Genomic DNA, 24087 nt, shown 5'->3' with positions numbered 1-24087 from the left:
GACCTGAACAGGCGTTGTAGGAAAAAAAACGAAAAAAGAAATGAACCTCAAAAGATAAAAGGGAAAATAAATCGAAGACATTTTGGAAGAATCCTAAAGAGAGGGAAACTTCTCTCAGGCCAGCCAGGAATAGAGTGGGTGCTGCCTGGGAAATTATTAGCTCTAATCAAATCAAGTTAATGAAATTAAATCAAAGCTAATCTAATCAAAACAGATTATAACAGATATGTCAGACTAAAACAGACAAACATGTGAATCAAAGATCAGACAACAGGAGCATGTAGAAGGTTGTCAGATACTATGGCGTTTACCTTCTGGAAAGCCAACGTGGACTCGTCTCCATATTGGTTTCTGAAATAATCGTACATGCCAAAATCTGTCTGCCGCCCCAGCTGGTCACGAGATTTGCAGTCTGGGATGCACTCAATTACGCCACACTGTGGCCAAAGAACAGCAAATACAGCAAAGAACAAGAATGGGTTAGATTTCAGGGAGAAATTAGACTTGGTGTTTTATCATCTTAGTGGGAAATCAAAAACAGATTTCCCACTAATCTTCCCCTAATCTCCCCTAATCTTCCCCTCGAAGTGATCTAGGGGAAGATATTTAATGGTTTTATATGTCCTCACCCCAGGGGCGGTGGCAACCACCCTGTAGGGAAACACATAGAGGTCCAGGCCCACCAGCTGGAAGATGTTCTTAAACAGGCCAATGATCTGGAGAGCCAGCATATCCTGGGGGACAAAAATGAGCAAAAACTGAAATTAATACAAGTAAATGATAGGAAATAAAGACAGAGGAAAATCTCTTCAAGTCTTTGGCCAGATGGGTGGAAGAAGATGAGGACAAACTGAGCAGAGAGATAAATGAAAGATGAAAAGTGAGAAACTACGTGAGACCTGTCTGCAGTCGTCTCCCACTTTAAAGATGGCTGCCTGCCAGCAGATCCTCTTGGCCTCCTCTTCGCTCTTCGCCTCATCCAGAGAATCTGAGCGACACTGCAGACCTGAGATGAAAACATCATGACACATTGTTTGCCTGCATAACAATTGGAGAAGTGCTGATATTTTTGTAGTTTCAACACTGACGGTACCTTCTTTTTCCAGCTCACTGACTCCACACCTCCTCACTTTGAATTTGGCCAGGTAAGGAGCTTTAGCAGCACTGGATAGAGGCACAAAGTGATAGAATAGGGTTTTTTTTTTTTTAAGTGCCCATTGTCATTATATGTCAGTTGTGTAATAGGAACAGCTCACCCAACATATAAAAATAGGTATTTTCCCCATTTACCCCTGGTGTAATCTACCCATCCAGATAATCATTCTTTTTTGGAAAGAGCTGGTGGTGTTGAGTTTTTCCACGTGTGAATTTTTGAGGGTTTGAAGCCACAGGAGACTGGAAACCTCTCCAAATCACACATAAACTGTCATAGATCATACTAGAAGTAAGTGGGAAAATTTATTTTATTTTGGGTGAGCCGCTCCTTTAACTGTGAATAATGCTATCGGAGAGGTGCCAAGCCCTACCTCTGCATGGGGGTCCCAGATTTGTAATCTATATCCAGGACTATGGCCTCGGGGTTACTGGGAAGGTAACAGCCAGGCTGCACCTTGATCTCTGACATGGCTTGCAGGCAGGCCCTCTTCCTCTCATCGCCCTTAGGGAAAGGTCTGATGAAGGCAAACAAAAGCAACGTAAGTTCAGAGCTTCCACACCTCCGTGGCTCTCTGTGGCATGCATAGCTATCACAATGAGTGATTTCATATCCCGCGTGGCCGTGGAAACCGGCTGTTACGCACAGAGGGGAGTCACTGGGGGAAGAAGGAGAAGCCAGGGGATGGTTTGTTTGAAGACATTTCTTCCCTGGATAGTTGCAATTAGCAAACTTGTGAGGCAAGAGGGGAATTTTCTGAGCTTCTAGTGGAGGGAGAAAGCTCTCCCTGTGAGACTGAGTGCTAACAGGCCTTGTCAGAAAACTACTCTTGAGCTGTGAAGCGCCCACACTGGTGGACAGGAGCTCAGGGACAGAAGGAGACACAGCACAACACACAATGTCTTCCAGACCAGTGGATAATCAAAGCGACATTACAGCAACCAATGGCCAAACAAATGAACAACAACGGGACTTAGGGAACAGATTACTGAGGGTGGAAGGAGAAGAAGGGCGGTGGGAATTGGTTAACACCACATCAACACCTTGTTTACCTAGAGGTTTATTAAGTATGATGTTCAAATAAGAGAAAAGTTATACTGTAGTGTTACTCTGAGGCAGAGTTTGACAGACAATTCCAAGCTTCATTTGTTCTCTCTTCTTTCATCAGTTCATGATTGTACTCAATCATCACATTAAATGAGGATGATTGACAAGAGAGAGGAAGAGAAGAAAAGGGAGGATTAAGAGAGACAGGGAGAAGGGGAGATGACTGAGTAAAGTGTGCTCGTACTTGATGATGGCGGACACATTGGTGATTTTGTTGAAGAAGTCAAACTCTCTCTGGTAGAAGTCCTTTGCTGGTCCAGACAGAGAGCCAGTGATCTCCTCCACCATCTGCTCCAGAAGCTCCCCGATGTCAGCTACAGGGGGAGACAGCATCATGGTTTTGTATATTTGTACACGCTTGTATATGTGTGTATGTGTGTGTGTATGTGTGCAAGAGAGACAGATATCTCACGGTCTTTCTGGTGTCCCTCCTCGTCCATGAAAATGTTGGTCTTCATGTTCCAGATGAACTGGTGGGCCAACAGCTGAGACTTCTGAGCGGCCCACAGGATGTACTCTCTCACATAACCCATCTACATCAGATCATAATGGGATGGAGAGGACGAGAGGATAAGAGTTGCAATACTTACTAATCTGGAGATATCTTGGCTTTCAGTGCAGTGTACTGAATCATCAATCAATTTTACCTTGTCGTAACGGAGCGCCTGGACGATCTGAGGGATGTAAAACAGAATGGCATCCTAGAAAGAGTGGAGGGAAATGTGTTACTGGGGAAAACAGAAAATAATCTCAAATGTTTGACACAGTAATGTATCATCATTGTAACGTTGTAGTTAAAAAAAATTCTCCCACAAATGATCCAGGAGCTTGACAGACCAATCTGAAACAAGATGCATCGCTCTCCCAGTTTGAACAGAACTGGACCGGCCCTGTAAACTGTGGTATCTCAAAGTTTGTAATCTTGGTGTTAAACTAAGACCAATCTGTGCATTTTTTAAAAGTCATAACACCTGTGTCACAGTTACATTACATTATGCCATTTTGTCCAAAGGAACTTACAGTAAGCACATTTTGTCAACGGCAGTCAAAACAACCTCATATCACTGTCAGTATAGTCAGTAAACCACAATGCCTCAGTGAATCAAAATGAACCTGTGGCAGCTGCAATATCTGCAATATCATCATCATCATCATCATCATAGTTGTGAGGTGGAATAAATGTCTTCGGATAAACAAAAAACACATGAGGAGGTGATGAAGCACTACAGTGTAATATGAACAGTTCATTACAATCAACAGACAGAGCAATGCTGCTGTCAGTTATGCTGGCTACAGTAATTTATCACTAAAGACATCATGTTCAATTTGCCGTGCGGGGCACAAAAGTAAAAAGGCCAAGTCAAACACAACAGCTGACTGTGTTTGTGTCTGCATGTGTGTGCATACGGGAGGAAAGGAGCGCAGCACTTTGACCCCGTATTGTGCTGTGAGGGGGTGAGGAGGGTACATGGAGGAGAAGTAGGACAGTCCTGTCGGCGGATCAGCTGGCGCCCAGCACAGGATATGACTCAGCTCTGGAGAGTCAGCATCAATTGTGTGCCACGTCACTAAGAACTGAAGAAACAGCAAGAAAGGAAAAATTAGAGTCACCAAGAGAAATGAAAGGACCAGACTGCTGTTTTTGCATGTTTTATCCAGTTTATATTACTTCCTGTGTAGTTTACATGACTTCTGACCTTCTTCTAAAGCATAATGCATTGTTTTAGGTGTCTGAATTTTTCTTCTTATTCAAAGCAGGAATTTCCTTTCAGGATGATATGAAAATGAACTTGGAGAGACTTGAAACTTGTCTGAGATACTGAACATACATCACACTTTACATCCCACCAGTTTATTTTTGTCAAAGTTCAATGCCCACAATGATTTGAAAAGACTACAGTCTTATGGCACATTCAAATGCCGGTGAGAAGCTGCAACATCCAGGAATCTATAAGTCATGCACTATTTGGATGGAAAATCCAATAATAAAAAATGCATCACGAAAAGCATTAGATGGATTTGCCTTCTTCCTGCTATACAAAAGTTATGATACCTTGTCTGGCTAACTACCAAACAGGATATGTGTTTGGTATGTGTCCAATTTATTGACTGCACATCAATGCATCAATATTACTGTTGGAATCCTACAACAGAATGTATGTTTCTGCTAGAAAGAAAATGTTTTACACACCACAGTCAAATGTCCATTTGTCCATTCAAATGGCATAAATATTAGTCAGACCACCAGTGAATTTTAAAGGTAGGTTTGCCACATTGGACATGTTTGTCACATTGGTCACCTCAAAATTTGAATTTTAGTTGTAAAATTAAAGATGGCATGATTTGAAAAGATGGTTTGTAGTAGTGTCAGGTATATGTTATGTGCGGTAACTGGGCTAAACCATACAAAAACACCAGTATGGTCAATTGTAGTGTGAATCACAGATCCATATTTCCACATCAAGTATGACAGTAACCTGACTCTAGGTCATGACCCCTGGCATGGCTTTGAGCTAACAAGCCCCTGGAGGAGGCTGTGTTCATTAGCTACTAAAGTGACTGGAATAAACAACTATGAGATGTCAGGGAAGATCATCATGTAAATCACTGTGGCCTCCAGGGAGAGCTGCACCCTGCCTCCCTTGTTCTTTCTGTCCCTCAGATAGGCAGACAGATACGAGGCTGATTAGGAGTCAAGCCAGGTAGAACTAAATCAAGCGGACTAGAGAAAGCTTCAGGGAGAGATTACTTCAACAACACAACCATTTCTCAGCAGGCAGAGAGGTTATAACCACAGAAACTCGATAGTAAGTTCTCATTAACTTTTGTTGCAACTGAAGCATAAATCCTGAAACAGATTCACAGTTCTATGAAAGTGTAGAAACATAAAGTTCAAAAGTCAGGTGTCTGATGTATGACTATGTTAATAACTTATAAATTTTGACTGCAAGCCTAAATGAAACCATAGTTGTCTGTGCAGGGATGCCAAGTGTGTGCCTTTAAAATAAAACTGCACTGGTAAAACATCTAAAACTGATTGAAAAGGCCCGATATAAATTGATTACAAAGAGCTGGGAGTGTCACATCACATCAAATTTATGGCATCCATCTCAGTATGTATAAGTCTACTACTATACTAAGTCTGGAGGAACAAGAGCAGACTGAGCCAGCAGGCATGATAAAAAACTGAATAAGAAAAAAATGTGAGAGCAGAATGAGAGACCAGGGTTTGGCTTTCATCTATGTATCATGTGATATAAATAAAATCTCACATTATTGGTGAATAAAAGAGTTGGCACCCTATCACACAACTACTCAAGTGTTTGGACTTGCTAGCAAAAGGACTCTTAGGCAATGTTCACTTTTTCAGTTTTGTCAGTTAATGACTGATGATTAACTGATTAATGCCCATTCAAAACTCATTAGCAATTAAAGGATTTAAAACAGCCTTCCTTTTTTTTTATAGGATACCATGCCCTCAACCCTACTCAACTTGAATGTATCCCTGCCCACGTGATATTATTTTCTGTTTCTACTAAAATTACAATAAAAGTTAAAACCAGTCCAAATAAAATTACAGTGCAAGTTAAAACCAGTCCTATCATTATGAAATAAATGTCCAGTAGGCAGAGGCCCTCACCTTTACAGCCTCAGGTACATCACACACAGCAGCTGGATCCATACGAACCAGCCGAGTCACCTCTGACACAATGGCCTCTGTGTTTTTAAACCTGTAAGAAAAATAATTTTAAAAAAAATCTATTAGATGCATCAGTAATAAGTACGGGACAGACTGACAAACTAACAAATTGTGAGAAAACCTCTGTGTAGAGCTCTAGGATTTTATTTTTACAGACTTCTCTCGGTCTTGTGGCTATACTGGATGTTCACTTCACTTTTTTCCCCACCAATCTAAACATTTTCAAAGATATATTTTTCTCCACCTGGTTCATCACCATCCATTCTCTCCCTAGCACTACCAAATGTAAAGGCTGGGCTTGTGAATAACATATATACATCACTGCTGATCCTTAATAAACTTTAAAACTTTATAATTGTCCCCCAACACAATGAACTTGTGTGTCCGGTCATAAATGAGCCTGACAAGCCTCAATAATTAAAAGTCAAAACTTTAAACTAAAACATGGAACTCTCAGGAACCAATGCACTGATTCTGACAAAACCTGAAGGAGTAATGTGTTTGGTTCTGAGTTTTGGCGTTTACACAACACTAACTGGCCTGAAGAGGCAGGATAATTAAGTTGAAACTGGTGAAACAACTTATACTAAATGGACTAACTTGGGGTGTTATAATCGAAGGTCAAAATTTTAAACTACAGTGTGATATCTAGCATAAGAGCAGTCTAATTTTGATGAACCAAGAAGGCATGGGGGATTCTGTCACTGTGTTCTGGTGTTTAAAACACTACACAAATTGGGTTGATGGGGGTGCTACATTTAAGGGTAAAAATTTCAAACTCTGAAAGACAACTGCTGCACCACTGGCCTAACGTTGGCCTCTGGCTTAACTTGAAGAGGTGCATCTTATTTCTGACTGGTCTAAGGCATGCATGCATAGTTTGTGGGGTTATGACAATACTGACATTTGGAAAGACAGACACTGATTCTATCTTTTGGTCTGGATCTTTGGTATGACTTGATTTGTATTGATCTGACTCATTTGTATCTTTATCTGACCATTGATTTGGGCTCTAAACAGATTTTGACTCCATCCCCTGGGTACCTGGCTGGTAGCTGCAGTGCTAGATAAGGGGCTATGCTCCAGGCCAGGTTGACATTGTCCTTCCACTGTTTCTCAGTCAGACTGATGAATTTGGACCTCCAGTTGGTGATGCTGGTCTCCACTGACTGCTCAGTAGAGATGGCCAGCTCCTGGGTGGACAGCGGGTTGTACCACGTCGTCAGCCGCTCGATCTCACTGGCCTGGAGAGACACAGTACAGGGAGTGGTTTTACTAAGAAGCTCCTCTAAAGGTAGCAGTACACAGAGTAGCTTTTTGTCACTGCTCATGGGCAACATTCAATTTACAACAAAATAAGAATAAGATAAAAAAAAAAAAAAAAAAAAAGACAACAGCAGCCATGATTAAGGCGATAGTTATGATCTCCTTGGCCACAGCTGCTCATCAAAAATGTGGCTTGTCAATTATTGGCCAAAGGCAGCTACACATTTGCGTGCATTACAGTATATTTATAAACAGCTGATGTACCAGTAAGGCCAGTAGCAGAGTCCTGCGTTTCATGTAGTACTTGTGCAGCTGAGAACCTCTGTTGCTTTTCTTTGACAGTCCTGAAACAGCACAGCGCAATGCATCAATAATACATCGTGGTACAGCAAACTACATTCCTATAACAAATATTTAATGTATGTATAGCAAGAGGATGGAGCGAAGTTTCACTCCAACTGCCTGCACAGAACATATTGAAATCCAGCGTAGCGTATGTAAGTGTGTGTGTTCACCTGATTTCTTAGATATGGTGGACATCCCAGAGGACAGAGGGTAGGTGTTGATCCATCCCTGAGCCACCTGCTGCCTCTGGCCCACCGCCGCATCAAGACTGCTCCGGCTGTCTGTCACCGTGACTACAGACAGGCTGTTCACCGACATGTCCTGAGGGTCTGCAGTTCATTCGACAATTACATCATCAATCTATCAATATCTTAACAAGCAAGGACCAGGGGCTGCTGTCACATAGCATCCTCAGTATTCATCTCAAGTTAAACTCTGAAGGAGATAAATCACTTCAACTAAGGGGTGTACTTAAGTGTGTTGCACGAAACTATAATGGCAGAGAAATTCCTGAAATTCCTCCATGAAACTTGTTGTTCTTCATTGTTCTCCTGAATGTCCACAAATGCAGCCATCATATTTAAAAGATTTTTACGTCCCGTGTGGCTTAATTGAGGGAGTTCTACTTAAGCTATTTCCCTTCCATACTCCCCTTAAGGTGTTTTTGCAAGTGTCAAAATGTAAGTGATGAAACATAATGATTTGCCCTTAAGCATTATTTCAGTTTCCACTTAAGATTTTACCTCAAGTGATTTTATGCAGCTAACTTACGGTAAAAGGACACTTGACGCATAAAATAAGGTAAAACTCACTTAAGATGTTATATGCAAGCGGCCCCAGATATCACCATTGTAGTCAAACTGTTTATGGCATGGGTTGCGGGGCTTCACTGGTTTGTAGCTGGGAAACTTGTTTATTCAAAGATGAACTTCTAAAGGCCTGAGGGCAGTTAATTAATTAACATTAATCAATACTAACTACCTTCTCCCATGGAAACAGGAGAGTGGAATTTGACCCACTCCCTAATCTGTAATGTCACACTGAGAATTATTTGAAAATTATATAATTGTCATATTTTATAATCATGAAACTCCCTCCAACCACTAGGTCTCCCTGCTATGTGATGCAAAGGTCACTGTGATGAAACCCATGATGACATCACTAAAATACTAAAATGACCATTGGTATGTAAAAACTCTGTTCCTGCCGCCTCTCAAAAAAAAAAAAAAAAAAAAAAAAATCAATTTTCACTTCACTGTCACTGGAACAGCTCCGCTCTGTGCATTGGCATTATGTCATAGATGGTAAACTTAGACCCCTGGATTGATTTTGTTGTCCTAGATTACAGAATATGCCCTAGATTACTTAAATAACAAAGAATATAATCACAAACACAGAAAATGGGCCATGGGAGGAAAATAAGAAACATTTTCCTCTTTGTAATCTCCCTCTCTCTAAAACTGTGACCCTTGAAAACTGGGAAAATCCATCTTAATTCTTAAATTAGCTCTTAAAATGGGTTCTTCACTGTTACCTGGAGGAACCAGCTGGTTGGCAGCCAGATATTTCTTGTCAGACAGCAGGCTGGCATAGAACTTGATCATTATGCTGATGTCTTCTCTCAGCCTCTTCTCTGTCTGAGTAGGGAATTTAGGAGCCACACTACATAAAAATAAAGGAGAGATGACAATGAAGTTAGTGGACTGATGAACACGGAGACAGGTTTTATTCTCACAGAAACGGTTATTTGAATTATTCATACCTAAAGTAGTCAAAGGCTGTGGAGTAGATTTTCTCCCGCAGCACGTTTCTGATGGTGGCATTTGTCACCACATCAGCATGCAGAAGAGTCAGACCCAGAGTCAGAAGTCTGGAACAAAGCAAAGTTTTGAAAAAATAATCATCAAAACGAAGAAATTTCTCAATTACAACAACCACTCGTCTGCTGGAATAATGAGAAACGGTACCTGAATCTTGGTCCTATGGCACCCACATGCCTGTTCAGGCTGCTCTTGGCTCCTCCGACGCTCAGAGACAGTGACCTCTGCAGAATAGCAGTGAATACCTCCACCTGGTCAGCACTGCTGTACTTTGCTATCTCAAACCTCTGCACCAGGAACTGTGGAGGAAGGCAAGGAAGAGAATGGATGAAAGGAGACAGAGAGAGGTTATCATTTCATAGCTTTGGTCTCCTGTAATGCCTAGTCTAAGTTTACAATCCAACTGATATACTGTCTGACCAATAATACTTTCAGATAGTGGCTCATCACAGATATATGGGTGATTGGTGTAAATGCTGGCTTTTATGCATAAAAGAGAACACATACTGCAGTTCAAAGCACTTGAGTTCATTTAAAAACTGTTATCATTCATGGACTCCAGCAGGCATCATTGTTTACAACACTTTGTACAGCATGTGAACTGGGAGACTAGTGGATCACAGCTGAGCAGATGGTGGTGCAGACTGTGGTAAGAAGTTTACTGTTCAAACATAAAATATAAAGCTTCCAGTACATATCTTTATCATAACTACTTCATTATTAAATTTGAAGATTCTGTGCCACAAATCTATTTTTATGTGTTAAAAAAATTTATACATCATCTGTAGAACAGGAAGCCTTAATTACAAAGCGATGCTGCAATTGAAAAGAACATCCCATCACCAGTAACAGAGACTGTATAGATTCACCTTGATTACACAAAAAAATATCTACATTTTTAAAAATTCTGGTCTGTTTTTTATGGTCACGTCTCTGTCCACAAGCAGTAATGAACTGAAATGTGGGAGCAAAATACAAACTGTCATGACTGTCCAGTTTTCTCTGATCTTTTGGCTCTCTTGTCTCTTTGGTATAATGCAATCACAAACCAGCCGGACTGGTAAACATGAGTGTGCAGCTTGTTGCCATCACATTACATAATTTCTGGGTACTGAAGTTAGGCAACATGCAGATTTGCCTCGGGCAGCTTCAGTGTTCTATAGTGCTTAATGATGATTTTGCACCACAGATCAACTAGACTGAGAGACTGACCTCTATCCAGAGGAAGTGAGGAGTGACGTCAGGTGGACAGGGCACAGGCTGGCTCTCCTCCGAGGCGGCCAGGGGGTCGGCCTCGACCTTGGCCTCCGAGAACAAACCCATCTTCAGCTCCACTGTCATCTGCCAAGCCCCGGCCATCTCACGCATGAACTGGAGAGAGAGAGAAGTTAAAAATACACATTTGAGTAAGGCATTGTGCTATGTCTCTGTTGCAGATACTATTTATTTTAAAAAATGTAATACATAGAATGTCAAATATACATATATATGAAAATATGCATACTGGCACTTCCACTCCGTTGTGTGCGGCCAGGAGCCACTCCCAGCAGGCGATCGCAGTCTCCATACCGTGTTCAGTAAACATCTTCAGAGGAGACCAGCACAGATGGTGCAGCAGCTGAGGATCACAGTCTGAAGGCAAACAAGACAGAAAAAAGAGAGGTGTTTTTTAGGGCATTTCTGCTTTATAAGACAGTGACAGTGGAGATACAGGAAAGAAATAAGAAAGAGATAAAGGGCTGAGAGATTGGATGACATGCAGCAAAGGATCTGGGCCAGATTCAAACCCAGGCTACTACAGCTTAGCCTTGGGATGACATAGTACGCACTCTACGCAGTGAGCCACTGGAGCACCCCAAAAGGGAGAGGTTTGAAAAAAAGGTATAAGCCAAATCACACTGATTTATAACCAAAAAACAAAAAACAACAACAACAACAAAAAAAAAAACATTATTTCACAGCTCCAATCAGTGCTACATTTCAAAATGTACTGACTTTTGGTGGTGATAAGCAGGGCAGCCATCTTGAACATAGCCTGGGTGAAAGCCTCTGGGTCTTTTCTGTCCAGAGCGTCGGTCATCTGCCGGACCATCAGCTTGCTCAGGTCCGACTGACTGTGGGTTGCCTCGGAGAACTGGATCATGCCGGCCACCTAGACAGCACACACAACATGCACGCACACACAAAAGCCATATTCACAACGTGCATCTAAGTTAGACAAAGGTATAGCTTCCTTATTCCTGTTGGAGACCATAGGGTGATATTTGCTCAAAGGCAATGTTGGAAATGACATAAAACAGTATTTTGAAGCTGGACAGATGTTCAGTATTACCAACAATAATGGCCAACAGGGTTCTTCAATTTTATTTTGGTGCCTTATAGCCCACTATGTTATCCATATTAAATTTGTTTGAATTGTAAAGAACTGCAAAACTGACATATTTTAGGGTAGGTAAATATAAAGGTAAGTCATATATTTCTATGTTTGATCCTGTAATAGGTAAGTTTTAGGTAGGAATATGGTTATTAATAAGGTATTAACTACATGATGCTATGGACAGTTATTATAATGCTTTGCTTTAGGTTAGATGCTATTAATTATGTCAGTGCTATTAAAGGTAAGTTGACAGGCAAGTACAAGGATTTCTCTCTGTAATTATGTCAGTATGACAGGTATAAGATGAGCTGAGTTCATCTACAATAGGCATTTCCTCAGCAGGTAGGTACAGCAGGTAAGTATAAAGGCTGTATAAGGTTCCATAGTAAGCTTAGAGTTTTATAACATCAGAACTGTTGACTGAAATTCAGAAGAACATAACTAGTTTTGATGAAAAGGAATCAAGAATAAACTAAATTAGATAAAATGTCTGTTGAAGTTAAGACACCATAAATTCCAATTAAAGACTATTTGATGACTTTTATGGCCTGATATTTGTCAAACTGAGTTTAGGCCATTTCAAAGCTTTTCAGCGGCCTGCGGATGCCCTGTAATATTCAAGAAGAGACGTCACCTCTCCAGTGTAGCGGTTCCGCAGGTTGAGTGAGGCCATGAAGTTGGAGTAGTCCTTCTTCACACACGCGGGTCTCTCCGTCAGCTGGGTGGTCTGGTGGAGAACACAAGGGGCACTTAGGGCCGAGCCACGGAGCAACAAGCCAGGGAAGTAAGAAAGGTGGGTGTACTGTAACTCTATCTGCTGTTCTGTGCTGAAGGTATCATGTCTGACTCGCTGTATTTGGTGTTCAGACCAACCTGAGGGAAAGCAGCCTACGGTTGGCCACAGGGCGGAGGACGCCAGCATAACCAGTTAGCCAAATGGGCAACCAGCCAACCAACCCACCAGTCCATTGCAGGTAAGTAACCAGGTAACCAGCAAATCCGTAAACCAGCCAAGCAACCAGGTAGGTAGTTCGTTGCAGTTTAATAAAGACAAAATACAACAAATGAAGCAAATGAAAAGACGGATATAGCAGAATGCAAGCCCAAGAACACATAGGAAATGCACAGCAAGCAAAATAATGTCACATAGACTAGTACGCATGCACACAGAGACACACGGGGCTGTAAACAACTCGAGTCCGTCCCAGTGTTTACAGAGCTACAGAATACATACAGTATGAAACACATAATAAAACATACGTATAAGCACATAAAAGATACAAGACACTACTTTAAGTGTTAACAAAACTGCGTGGCTTTGACGAAGCAACTAAATGGCACATTTGTTGTTATGTTAACAAGATACCAATGTCGGACAAATGTTAATAAGCATCAAATCTCCAACGGCGAGGACTCAGCTACCCTGTGAGGTCAGCAGCAGGTCAACTATTTTTGTGTTGAAGTGTGCAGAATGATCAAATGTGTTACAAAAGTGCTGCATCACTTTAAAAACGTAAACCAGCAGCGGAGGCACTTGCTCAGCATTACAGGGACTGCATAACTGTCCTTACTAGGGAAAAAAAGTTTTATAAACCTTTGGATATGAATGCAACAGCAGATATTTTGCCTTCTTTGTTGTCTCTTCATTTTACAAATAGATGTCAGAAATGTTTTAATGATTCAATGTTAAGTAGAGTCGAATGCCAAAATGTCTCCAAACTGTATGTAATAATTCAGTATTTTGGGTGATGAATTGACTTTTTCTCTAGATTTAAGTCTTTGAAAGATTTTCCTTTTAGTCATCAGTCTTGTAAAAGGTAGCCAGTGTTTAGACATTTCATTTTGATCTGCTTTTAATCTGTCATTGGATAAACTTGGCAATCTAACCGTCACTGGGCAACAATACTGTGGTGATCAGACAGCGTGTGTGTGTGCAGACAAGCTTTGTGTGTGTGTGTGTGTGTGTGTGTGTGTGTGTGTGTGTGTGTGTGTGTGTGTGAGACTCACGCCCAGTGTGGTACTTTGTCTGTTGTAGCCAGCGAAGTGCAAGATGCTCTCTGTGGCCATGGCCAGGCCTGTGTGCTGGGACAGTCCTGACACCCAGTTCTGATGCTTGTTCAAGTACTCCTGCACAACAAACACACACACACACACACACACACACACACACACACACACACACACACACACACACACAGATAAGACAAATGAACAGAGAGATAAAGGTAGAGAAAGACAGAGAAAGAGAGATAGGGCCAAATTATGACATATACTATACATACATAATTTAAAATAAAAACTACACAAATGGCAGTAAATTAATTTGGAGTGTTAGGTTACTATTTCTATTGCAATCAAGGACTAGTTAGACCTACTTTCAGTACAAATTACTTTTGTTAAGATTTTGAAAATTCCCCGAAGAGTAACAGTAACTGTAATTATTTTCAGCCCCTTTAGTTGACTCTCTGTTAGCTGTTTATTAGACTCCTATAAATAACAATATTATTAGCTTACGTGAGCATGGGAAGTGTTTTGCTCAACAAGATCTTCCTCAGGTTTGTTGATCAAAACACTGCCCATGTAAGCAAATAAAATTAGAATTTATCGCGATTTCAATGCAGCGTGCAGCCTCTATCCTTTTATTTTCTCTAGGTTGCATTTTTTTTGGGGGGGTCTCGCACCTGAGAAGTTTCTGCTTGATGTGCACACACTTAGTCCCTCTTCTCCTAGACTCCACAAATCTTTTTGTCTGTCTGCTGCACAGGAACACATCTGTCCTGTCTTTGACGCAACATGAAGTTCAAGAAACTGACCTGTAGGTGGGACTTGGTGACAGAAGGGGCCCATTTCATTGCTTCTTTCAGGATCTCACCACAGCGAGCAGCAAAGTCTTTTACTATGCTCTAAGAGGAGAATAAGGGGATCAGAATTTAATATTTTTTTAATCACAAAAACAAAGCACTGATATGGTTTTAATGAAATTTATCCTCACACAAACTGATAGGATTATAGCTACTTTTTGTCAGTAACTTTCACAGCAACCCATATAAGGCACTTGGTCAGGTAAAGAAATCATGTGTTTCAAAAACATCAAATTGAATAATCACCCATACAGGATAAATGAATAACTGAGAACAACAGATTACATAAACCAAATAAGGCTGAGCAAGAAAAAGGGGCAACTGTAATATGTAAAGTCAATACTCTGTCCCCCTCTAGTGGTCACGAGTGTAATGGCGAGCCAGCCTCACCTCTCTGGCCTCGTAAGTGTCAGGAACAGTGATCCTGTGTGGGGTGTCTGGGATGTCGTAGTAAGGCTGATCCTTGTGGATGTCCTGAACAAGTGGAAAAGGAATTCAGGGTCAGTTTTTAAGTCTCCCAAATACTTTGCACTTTGTCTAAAAAAAAAAAAAATAATATCACATATAATGTAATAGGTTTGCACTTTTGGCGTTTTGATTAGAGGTTGTACCAGCAGGGACCTTTTTCACTCATCCCACATCAATTTTTTTTTTTTTTGAGATTCAAAATACCAATTTCACACTCAAGCTCATACTGCTATTTCTGTGTTATTCTGCTTCTGTGTTGTTAACACCGGAACGTTTCTGATACGTACAGCACTCAGAGACAGAGAGAGTGTCTGCAGGATATCCAACATGGTCTTCAACACACGACCGCTCCAAAGCAGATGGGGGAAGCTGGTAAAGGAGAGACCACGGAAAACATAATGGCACACGCGCACACACAATAGATAAATGGATGGATCAATTCGTAGATGACAATATATACGGCAAGGTTGCTGGATTAACACTTACGTCTCAGCCAAGCCAGAAAGGTATTTGTCCGCCACTCTGCGGATCCTCTTGTGTGTGTGATTAAAGTTGACCAATAAAAACTGGGCATGTCGCTCCAATTCTTCCTCATGCTCTTTGGTCTTGGGCTAAAAACATGAGAAATATACCTTTAAACATTGCATTTAAAACCGATGAGGACAAGGTGGTGAGCTGAACTAACTGTACATGTGTGACTTATTTACCCTGAAATGGGGCCTACCTTCTCAGCCATCATTTGCAGGAAAACATCAAACACCTTATCGCCAACACAAATAACACACTGCATCATACCTGAGAGGGGAGAATGAGACTTAATACAACAGATTATACAAGATGTATTTATATGTGTATAGTTTTGAGAGTCAAGCCCTCACCGGATTTGTCCTTCTGGATGGCTTTGTCCTCAAAATATCGAAACATGACCTGGAACCTGTCAGCATCATTTGATCGCAGCATCCTGAAAGAGGGGAAGAAGAAAGACGCAAATTGAAACTTGCATAATCTGACCTCACTGACTGCAGTAAGAATGGAGTTAGGGCATTCCACTTTATGCAACGTTTTCAGGAAAGTCTGTGGTTACTAAAAATTAATAATGAAAATGAAGCTGACCTCATGTATTCCAATCTGTAGACAGAGAGCAGGTATGTGGACATGGCAAAGTCCAGCTTGTTAATGAGGGCAGAGCCTTCGGGGGATGGGTCAAGGAGATTGATGATGGTGGAGCGCAGCTCGCTCAACTCCGCCTTGAGGACAGAAATTGAAAACCTAAAGGTTACTGCGAGTGTGTGTCAGCTTATTTCAGGGTTTCCTCTACCATTAAAGAGGCTGCAATGGGCTATCTGGCATAGAACATTTCAGTGAAAATTGATCACAGTGATAACAAGGTCTTTTCACTATTGCAAACAAAACAAAACAAAACACTGTACCGGAGTGACTGTGTCATTTTTCAAAGCAGAGTTGTACTGCAGTTCTGAGCGAAGAGGCTCCCCACTTGGGAAGGTGAGGAGGGGAGACTTGGTAGCGATCTCACACACTCCTTCATACCACTCCTCTGGCCAAAGCCCTGAGAGAAGCAGGAGAGACGTGATGCAACAATTCTGTCACTCAACGTGCCAGTCAACGGCAGCCAGGTACATCCCCGATACAACCTGTATCCTCAATAACAACTGGTGCCTTTCTCCTTAAAAGGAACTTTGAAAAGATTTTAATAGAAAAACAATTTTCAATTGAAAAAGCACCAGTTTGAGCCAGATTGTTGGTACTATAGGGAACATCATGGGGTCAACGAAAGCAATAGGGTTCCTGCTCTGGGGGTCATGAAAGTGCAGGGAATATGGGGAACATCTACACTGTTTACAACTTATGTTTACGATAAACATGAAATGTTTCTATCATAACATTTCTGAGTCATAATTATTCAGTTTATTATTCAGTTATTAATTATTGAATTCAATTCAATTGTATTTGTATTGTGTAAAATTATAACATAAGTTATCTCAGGGAGCTTTATAGAAACCCAGCAGATATTGTCTGTTCCTGTGAACCAAAATCTCCCCCAAAAGCAAGCACAGGGCAACAGTGAAGAGAAAAAAAAAACATTTTAACAGTGCCAAAACCCTCGAGCAGCACCTGGCTCTGGGTGGGCAGTCATCTGCCTCGACCAGAAGGGTTGATTAATCACAGTTGGATAGGGGTTATGTTTTTTTTTTTCTCGATTCCAGTTGTCTGTTTACTTGTTTGTTAACAGGAAATCTGAAACTATTTGGAAAGAATTAGCATGAAATTTTGTTGAAATATTGGGGCCAGGAAGAACTGATGCACTCATTCACACCGACTGACCAAAGATAGTGTGGTGGTGAATGTGATTATCTTTTGGTGAACATGTGCTGGCATATCTTGACAATGCTGGTGGAGGTCAACTGAGTGCTTTCTAGTTCACACATGTGAATGTTTACGTCTTATGTAAGAGGAACACTTTACAACTTTGCACTAAACATGTGACATACTGAAATGGACAAAATCAGTGTCTGTTCACCCCTTGCTTACCTGATCCCTCCACAGCAAAGCCCATGACCACAGAGTACAACCAGAAGTCCCGAAACAGCTTCTGGAGGCGGGGCTTAGCCTCTTTGATTGGCGGAAGCCGCCTGGTCAACTGTGGATTGGAAGAGGAGGAAGGAAGAGAGGTACAACAGATGAACAAGGCAGGCTAGAGCAAATGATCTAACAACAGAGAAATGAGAGGTCTCATACTGAACAATGTGATTGTAAAACATAATTCAAGAATGTATAAATAACTACAATTTATATGGGTATTCTGCGCATGGAATAAAAGAAAGATCAAAAATATACATACAGACTGGAAACTATTAAGACCTTGTACCATATCAGAAAACCTTTCTGCAAATAAATGAGATGAAATAGTCTACAGAGATGAGCTGAATTGTTAAGAGTTAAAGATTTCAGTTAGTCACAGCAGTTTGTGTCTGTTGTTTGATCTGGTCTATTTGTTCAGGAGGAGCCCACATCAAAGTTCAGTTTTGCTATTCAGCTCCTTGCTCATAGTCCCAGATAGAGAACCAGCACAGCACTTCCCGCTTCCACAGAGCTACAAAAGGTAAGACATTTCACAGATAGAGACTGTCATAAAGGAAAGGGTATATATGTCAATATAATAGGATGAAGTTTTTCATTTTTATCTGAAATGAATGTGTGTATTTAGTCCTAAACTGTTTATCACCCCTTTCCTGAAATAATTGGGTATTTACATATTAATCCAGTGATTGTTATTAATGTGTCAAAAAAGAAAAGACAATTGATTAAATATATGAAATTTTAATCAGAGGGTACAGTAAGCTGACCTAAATGTACATTCCCACTGCTCTACTCTGTCTCAGTCTCAGTTCATTTTTGTCTCAGTTCTGCCTTCAGGATGTGGGTCATCACAGTCATTTCTACAGTGTGCCTCCTGGTCAGCCCAGCCCTGGCTGGGATCAAAGACCTTGCCTCTCACTTCATAGAGCCTACTTCTAACCCCAACCCCAGAGGCTTTGGCCAGGGAGGGGCAGTGGATATGGATGCTATCCCCTTGGACTTCCATAAAGAGAATACTGTCACTAATGACCTGCCTTTTGATGGGTTTGAGGACGAAGATTACATTGATTTTGATAGGATCCTGGCAGAGGGCAGTGATGACTACATGTGAGTGATGAACAAAATACAAACACATCCTTTTTAATTTGTGGTGGATTTTCTCAAGAAGTAATTTGCACTGGTCCGTTTGTGGTTTGTCTTCATGATCTTGTACCCAAGCATCACCACTGATCTCAATTATGGTACTTGTGGTCATGGGAACTGTGTGTAGTGCAGCACTGATATTCTCCAATAGCATCTTCTCACTGGAGCGCTCCAACCAGGTTCCTATCCAGCTGCTACACATTCAAGCAACTCAGACCTTTGGTATATGCATACATTTTGTATGTACATACTGTGTATGTAGTTTGTTTTTGCGCTTTATCCATGAAATAGCTCCATAAAATCACTTCTTATCATATGCAGTGTGCTTAAATCAAGTGTTTTGAACCCAAGCACCTATATGCCACTAGCTTCATGACAAGTTTGTGGTATTTTTTCAGTGAAGGGGATGAGATAGACGAGATCGCCACGCCAGCCCCAGACATCGACATCTTTGCCGAGCCCTCTGACCCAAAGATCCGCCGTGCCAGACTCCTACGGCTGTTCCACGGTAGATCACGCCTTCAACGACTCAATATTGTCAATGCCCGCTTTGGCTTTAACCTCTACCGGAGTCTTCGTAACAGTGTCAACCAGACGGACAACATCCTGCTTGCACCTGCCGGTATCTCCATTGCTATGGGGATGATGTCTTTAGGGGCAGGACCTAGAACCCATGAGCAGCTCTACAAAGCTCTGGGATTTGCTGAATTTGTCAACGCTAGCCATCACTATGACAACTCAACAGTGCACAAGCTCTTCAGGAAGCTGACCCACAGGCTCTTCCGGAGGAATTTTGGTTATACACTGCGCTCAGTAAACGATCTCTATGCAAAGAAGGAGGTCTTGGTGAAAGATTCTTTCCGTACAGACACAAAGGCTTACTACTTTGCAGAGCCGCAGTCAGTGGACTTCAGCGACCCTGCCTTTCTGGACAAGGCCAACCGGCGTATCCTCAAGCTGACCAAAGGACTCATCAGGGAACCTCTAAAAAGTGTAGACCCAAATATGGTGCTAATGCTACTCAACTACCTGTACTTCAAAGGTGAGGCTAAGTTTTCTGTCTGTACCTTAACTTTAAAATGACATTTTGAGTTTTACATTGCACAACTTTACTTTTACGGGAAATAATACAATTACACAACACTTAGCAGAACACTCTGCCTTGTTGGTTAGTCTGAGCATGAAGCAAACAGATTTTGTACAATAAATAAATCTTTGACCACATGTGTAAACATACACAGGCACATGGGAGCAGAAATTCCCCAAAGAAATGACTTACTATCGGAACTTCCGAGTGAATGAGAAGACAAATGTTCGTGTGCCGATGATGAGCAACAAAGGGAACTACCTTGCTGCTACTGACCATGACCTGGAGTGTGACATCCTACAGGTGTTTTTTTCTCAGTGATGGTGCACAAATAAATACATATCATTGTCTAGAACAGACCTGCTGATAGGCAATCATATGTTTTCTGAGTGTATTAAAGAAAAATAAGTCCTCTGAATGAGAATTTTACTTTAAGCACATTAGGAAACATAATAATCAGCATGAATCAAGCATGAATGCTCTTCATAATGAAGTTAACCATCTTATTTTCAGCTCCCATACACTGGAAATATCAGCATGCTGATTGCCCTGCCTCGGAAGATCTCTGGTATGAGGACCCTGGAGCAAGAGATCTCCCCTACTGTGGTCAACAAGTGGCTCAAGAACATGACAAACAGGTCAGCAGCATACTCCTGAGCAAATAAATCAAGTTCAAGTTAATTTATAGGCCTTAATCACTGTTCACAGTGTCAAAGGGCTTTACAAGCCCACAGTATATAGAGAACAACATCCCCTGACTTGAACCCTCATGGCAGATAAGAAAAACTCCCTAAAAAACAACAAAGGCAATCATGGGACTGACCATGAGTGGAACGGGAGCCAAGTGGGCAATTATTAGCTTAAATCAAATCCAATCAACAACTGAGAAAGCTTATACAATAGTATACAGTATGCCTTTTTTCAAAGTTATGCGTTTTGGGTGAAAATGATAATAGTGGTAAAAGATAGTGGAAATTTGAAGGGAAGAAATCAAAATCTAAGATTGTTTCTGTTTCTGTCTCGTCAGGACTCGTGAGGTGGTGTTCCCCAAATTTAAACTGGAGCAGAACTATGACCTGATCGAGAATATGAAGGAGATGGGCCTCACTGACTTGTTTCATGAGAACGGAGACTTCAGTGGGATAACCTCAGATAAGATTGTCATGAACTGGGTAAGCAAACCTAGGAGTCATGCTTTCACAAAGACCTTCACAGATCCTGGAGTCAAGAATAAAAACAAAACAAAAGCTGGCTGGTCATTCGGTCACTTGAACACCTTGTCCATTTGCTCACATGCTTTCGTGTAATCAATAATCTGTAAAAACTATTTCATCACGGTCTCCTTCTGGTCTCCCTCCACAGCTGAAGCACCAGGGAACTATCACAGTGAACGAGGAGGGGACAGAGGCTGCAGCTCTGACCCAGGTGGGCTTCATGCCCCTCTCCTCTCAGATCCGCTTCGTTGTGGACCATCCCTTCCTTTTTCTCATCTACGAGCACCGCACAGACTGCCTCGTCTTCATGGGCCGGGTGGCCAATCCTTCACAGAGCTAAACTTGAACCCAAAGTCTACAGCTACAGTGTTACCCACAAAATGTCTTTATCTCGATCTTCCACCTGGGTTTTAATGAGCCTAGTAAATATTTGTGATTTTTAAATGTTTTTTTATAGTCAATTACTTTCATTAGTATAGTATGTAAATGTAACATCACATATTGTGCGTTTGCATGTATGTGACCTCTTACTGAGCATTTAGCCTTCTCCCCCACATTGCTCAAGCTTTTGTGAAACTGTCTAAATGAGTCGATGAATGCTTGTTTGCTGTCTGTTAATGTTTCATCATTTGCAGTGGATAATACTGCAATACTATTATACTACACATCAGAAATTCTGGGCAAAAAATGGTTTGTTATGTCAAACATTTTGCTTGAATTCTAATTTTTTATTTCATGTTCAGTTGGTTTGATGAGAAACTATTACTGTCTGAATGCAATGGAAAAACGTGATATCGGCATACAGTCTTTGGAAGACCGATATTACAACAAAAATACACTGGCTTAAAATGAACCCAACATCCAGCAGCAACCTAGTGACACCGGTGTGCTACAGCAGGCAGGGTAAATATTTGTTCATAGAGTTAAATACTAACCCTCAGCTTGGATTCACCTGTAACCATTCAAATACTCATGTGGATTATTTAAAAATCTCCTATATGTGTACTTCAACACCAAGTCAAGCACCAAGTGAATGCGAGTTGTTTTTTGGGGAGTTCTTAATATCAACAACAGTGTTGATAGTAAACACATACTTACCACAGCAATGACTGGAATGAGGACTCCAAGGTTTCCAGCGCTACTTGATGCCTAAGGGTAGATAAGGAGAGATTAGCTATTTGAAATTACTGCTATCACGTGTTTACATGTTTATGCATGCAAGCACGAACCTTCAGAGCAGGTCCCTTGTCTGAGGCCCTCTCACTGGCCCTCTTTCCTTCCAGGCCAAGTTGAACAAACAACTCTAGTAGGTTAACCATCAGCTCATCCACAAGCTGCTCCCCCTGTAGGTTGGCTGCAATGTTCGCCAGAGCATTTATCACTGCCAGAGAGCAGTGCCTTGGAAGTGAAGACAGCACAGATGGAGAGCACAGTTAAACAGAGGCATGAAAAAACTCAAGGCTGACATACACAAACACAAGACAAAGTGGGCCTATTTATAGTAGTCGTATTTGAGGGATTCCAGTCCAAAACACAATATATACGCATTTTGGAAAACTTTTAACACTTGAAATAAATCTGTCAACATTGGAAAAACATATATGATTTTGCCCTCAAAAAATGCATAAGCAAATCATTTGAGAACTCTAATGCCAACCTAAAATACTAAACTAACCTAAAATGATCTAAACTCTCCATTTATTTTTTTCAGACATATTTATCAAAGCAAAGATGGTGAACCCCAGATGCTCTTTTCCCAGCAACACACTGATTCACATTCACACAGGGATAAACATTTACTCAATCATTCATTTATTCATTCATTATGCATTGTTGACAACTGAACAGTAGGGAAGGAGAAGTGGGAAAGAAGGGATCCTGACCTGTAGCCATGGTCTCTGTAGTCCTTTGTTGCTGAGTAAACAACTGAACTGGCCTTCACACTGATCTGCTGGAACAGGTTCCACACCTCCTGATAGATGTATTGCTATAGGACAGCCAGAGAGATAAGGAGTAAGACTATGTAACTCAATGTGTGAGTGTCAGTGTGCACACCTGAGTGGGTTAAACTCACATTTCCTGTGATGACCATGCAGCCCAGCTGGTCTATGATCAGCACATCCAGCTGTGAGGGAGGCTGGCAGAACTTCTGCTGCAGGATCTGCAGGATGGGCTCCATGACTTTCGGAGTGTCTCTCAGAGCCACAGCGATGTGGCCCAGTGCCCGAATGGTGTGGTCTGGGATCAGGTGAGCATCCCTGGGAAAAAGACGAGGGCTTTTGTCAAAATAGTGCCAAAAACATGAAAGCAAGTGGGGTGGCTATTATCCACAATGCATTTTTTTGAAACCCAAACATGTTGCTCACTTGTCACTCTCCTGTGAGATGTACAGACGGTTGGACAGGCTGGCCAGAAAAGCCTCCACTATCACAGGGTCCATCGTCAGACCAGCCTTAAGACATCTAATGGAGGGGGGGTGGAAACAAATTATGAAAATGTAATCTTTCTAAAATAAAAAAAGAAAAATACTATTCTAACAAAATTTATGCCAAGCATTTGCATCTGACCTGCAGATGTTGTCGATAGAGATGTCTCTGAGCTGCTCGTACATAGAGGGCTGGTCCTTCCTGTTTGACAGGATGTTGAAGGTGGACTGGGAATGCTCATTGGTCACGTTGATCCTGATCTCACCCGTCCCTGAAGAGAGAGTAAAGAACACAATAGCAGAAAGAGCAACACAAAGAGAGCTCAATGTGACAAGTAATAATTTAAAAAGGATCCTCTTGTAACACATTGTTGATATAAAATAAAATTGTGCTGAGAAAAGAACAATGCTGTGTGCTACTGAGCGATTTATCTTCAAAAACATACCAGATCAGCAGCTAATCTGTGAAAAAGCGCTACTCTGTGTGGATCACCACAGTGAAATCGATAACCTGAATTGCATT

The 24087-nt window shown here is 41.3% G+C and overlaps 2 protein-coding genes across 3 annotated transcripts in view; one reads left to right on the top strand and one right to left on the bottom strand.

Annotated features, from left to right (window-relative positions):
* pi4kab (phosphatidylinositol 4-kinase, catalytic, alpha b) overlaps nt 1-24087 on the bottom strand; it is a 33170-nt gene that overhangs the window by 2610 nt on the left and 6473 nt on the right. The window contains exons 14-50 of one of the 2 annotated variants that reach the window (XM_030059757.1): nt 23707-23836; nt 23506-23601; nt 23214-23397; nt 23023-23126; nt 22369-22537; nt 22238-22288; nt 17648-17756; nt 16528-16664; nt 16211-16344; nt 15976-16058; nt 15822-15892; nt 15584-15708; nt 15385-15466; nt 15020-15103; nt 14582-14671; nt 13776-13895; nt 12642-12656; nt 12403-12495; nt 11387-11543; nt 10896-11023; nt 10604-10762; nt 9539-9690; nt 9334-9441; nt 9106-9233; nt 7742-7900; nt 7491-7570; nt 7005-7204; nt 5901-5991; nt 3668-3835; nt 2908-2961; nt 2673-2793; nt 2445-2574; nt 1527-1670; nt 1094-1164; nt 900-1006; nt 630-734; nt 312-437 (exon numbers count right to left, since the gene is read on the bottom strand). In XM_030059757.1, coding sequence (XP_029915617.1) covers nt 312-437; nt 630-734; nt 900-1006; nt 1094-1164; nt 1527-1670; nt 2445-2574; nt 2673-2793; nt 2908-2961; nt 3668-3835; nt 5901-5991; nt 7005-7204; nt 7491-7570; nt 7742-7900; nt 9106-9233; nt 9334-9441; nt 9539-9690; nt 10604-10762; nt 10896-11023; nt 11387-11543; nt 12403-12495; nt 12642-12656; nt 13776-13895; nt 14582-14671; nt 15020-15103; nt 15385-15466; nt 15584-15708; nt 15822-15892; nt 15976-16058; nt 16211-16344; nt 16528-16664; nt 17648-17756; nt 22238-22288; nt 22369-22537; nt 23023-23126; nt 23214-23397; nt 23506-23601; nt 23707-23836 — 4265 coding nt within the window. The remainder of the gene's footprint in view (nt 1-311; nt 438-629; nt 735-899; nt 1007-1093; nt 1165-1526; nt 1671-2444; nt 2575-2672; nt 2794-2907; nt 2962-3667; nt 3836-5900; nt 5992-7004; nt 7205-7490; nt 7571-7741; nt 7901-9105; nt 9234-9333; nt 9442-9538; nt 9691-10603; nt 10763-10895; nt 11024-11386; nt 11544-12402; nt 12496-12641; nt 12657-13775; nt 13896-14581; nt 14672-15019; nt 15104-15384; nt 15467-15583; nt 15709-15821; nt 15893-15975; nt 16059-16210; nt 16345-16527; nt 16665-17647; nt 17757-22237; nt 22289-22368; nt 22538-23022; nt 23127-23213; nt 23398-23505; nt 23602-23706; nt 23837-24087) is intronic. The other variant, XM_030059758.1, reaches the window with a different exon arrangement.
* Nucleotides 18189-21479, top strand: serpind1 (serpin peptidase inhibitor, clade D (heparin cofactor), member 1). The gene is made up of 7 exons (XM_030059759.1): nt 18189-18218; nt 18521-18802; nt 19237-19880; nt 20080-20228; nt 20439-20563; nt 20953-21097; nt 21288-21479. The coding sequence occupies exons 2-7, from the start codon at nt 18534-18536 to the stop codon at nt 21477-21479; spliced, it is 1524 nt and encodes a 507-aa protein (XP_029915619.1). The 5' UTR covers nt 18189-18218; nt 18521-18533.

This window comes from Myripristis murdjan, chromosome 9 (assembly GCF_902150065.1).
Source record: "Myripristis murdjan chromosome 9, fMyrMur1.1, whole genome shotgun sequence".
Taxonomy (NCBI): domain Eukaryota; kingdom Metazoa; phylum Chordata; class Actinopteri; order Holocentriformes; family Holocentridae; genus Myripristis; species Myripristis murdjan.
The sequence above is the reverse complement of the archived record's forward strand: the minus strand, read 5'-3'. Positions and strand labels throughout refer to the sequence as shown.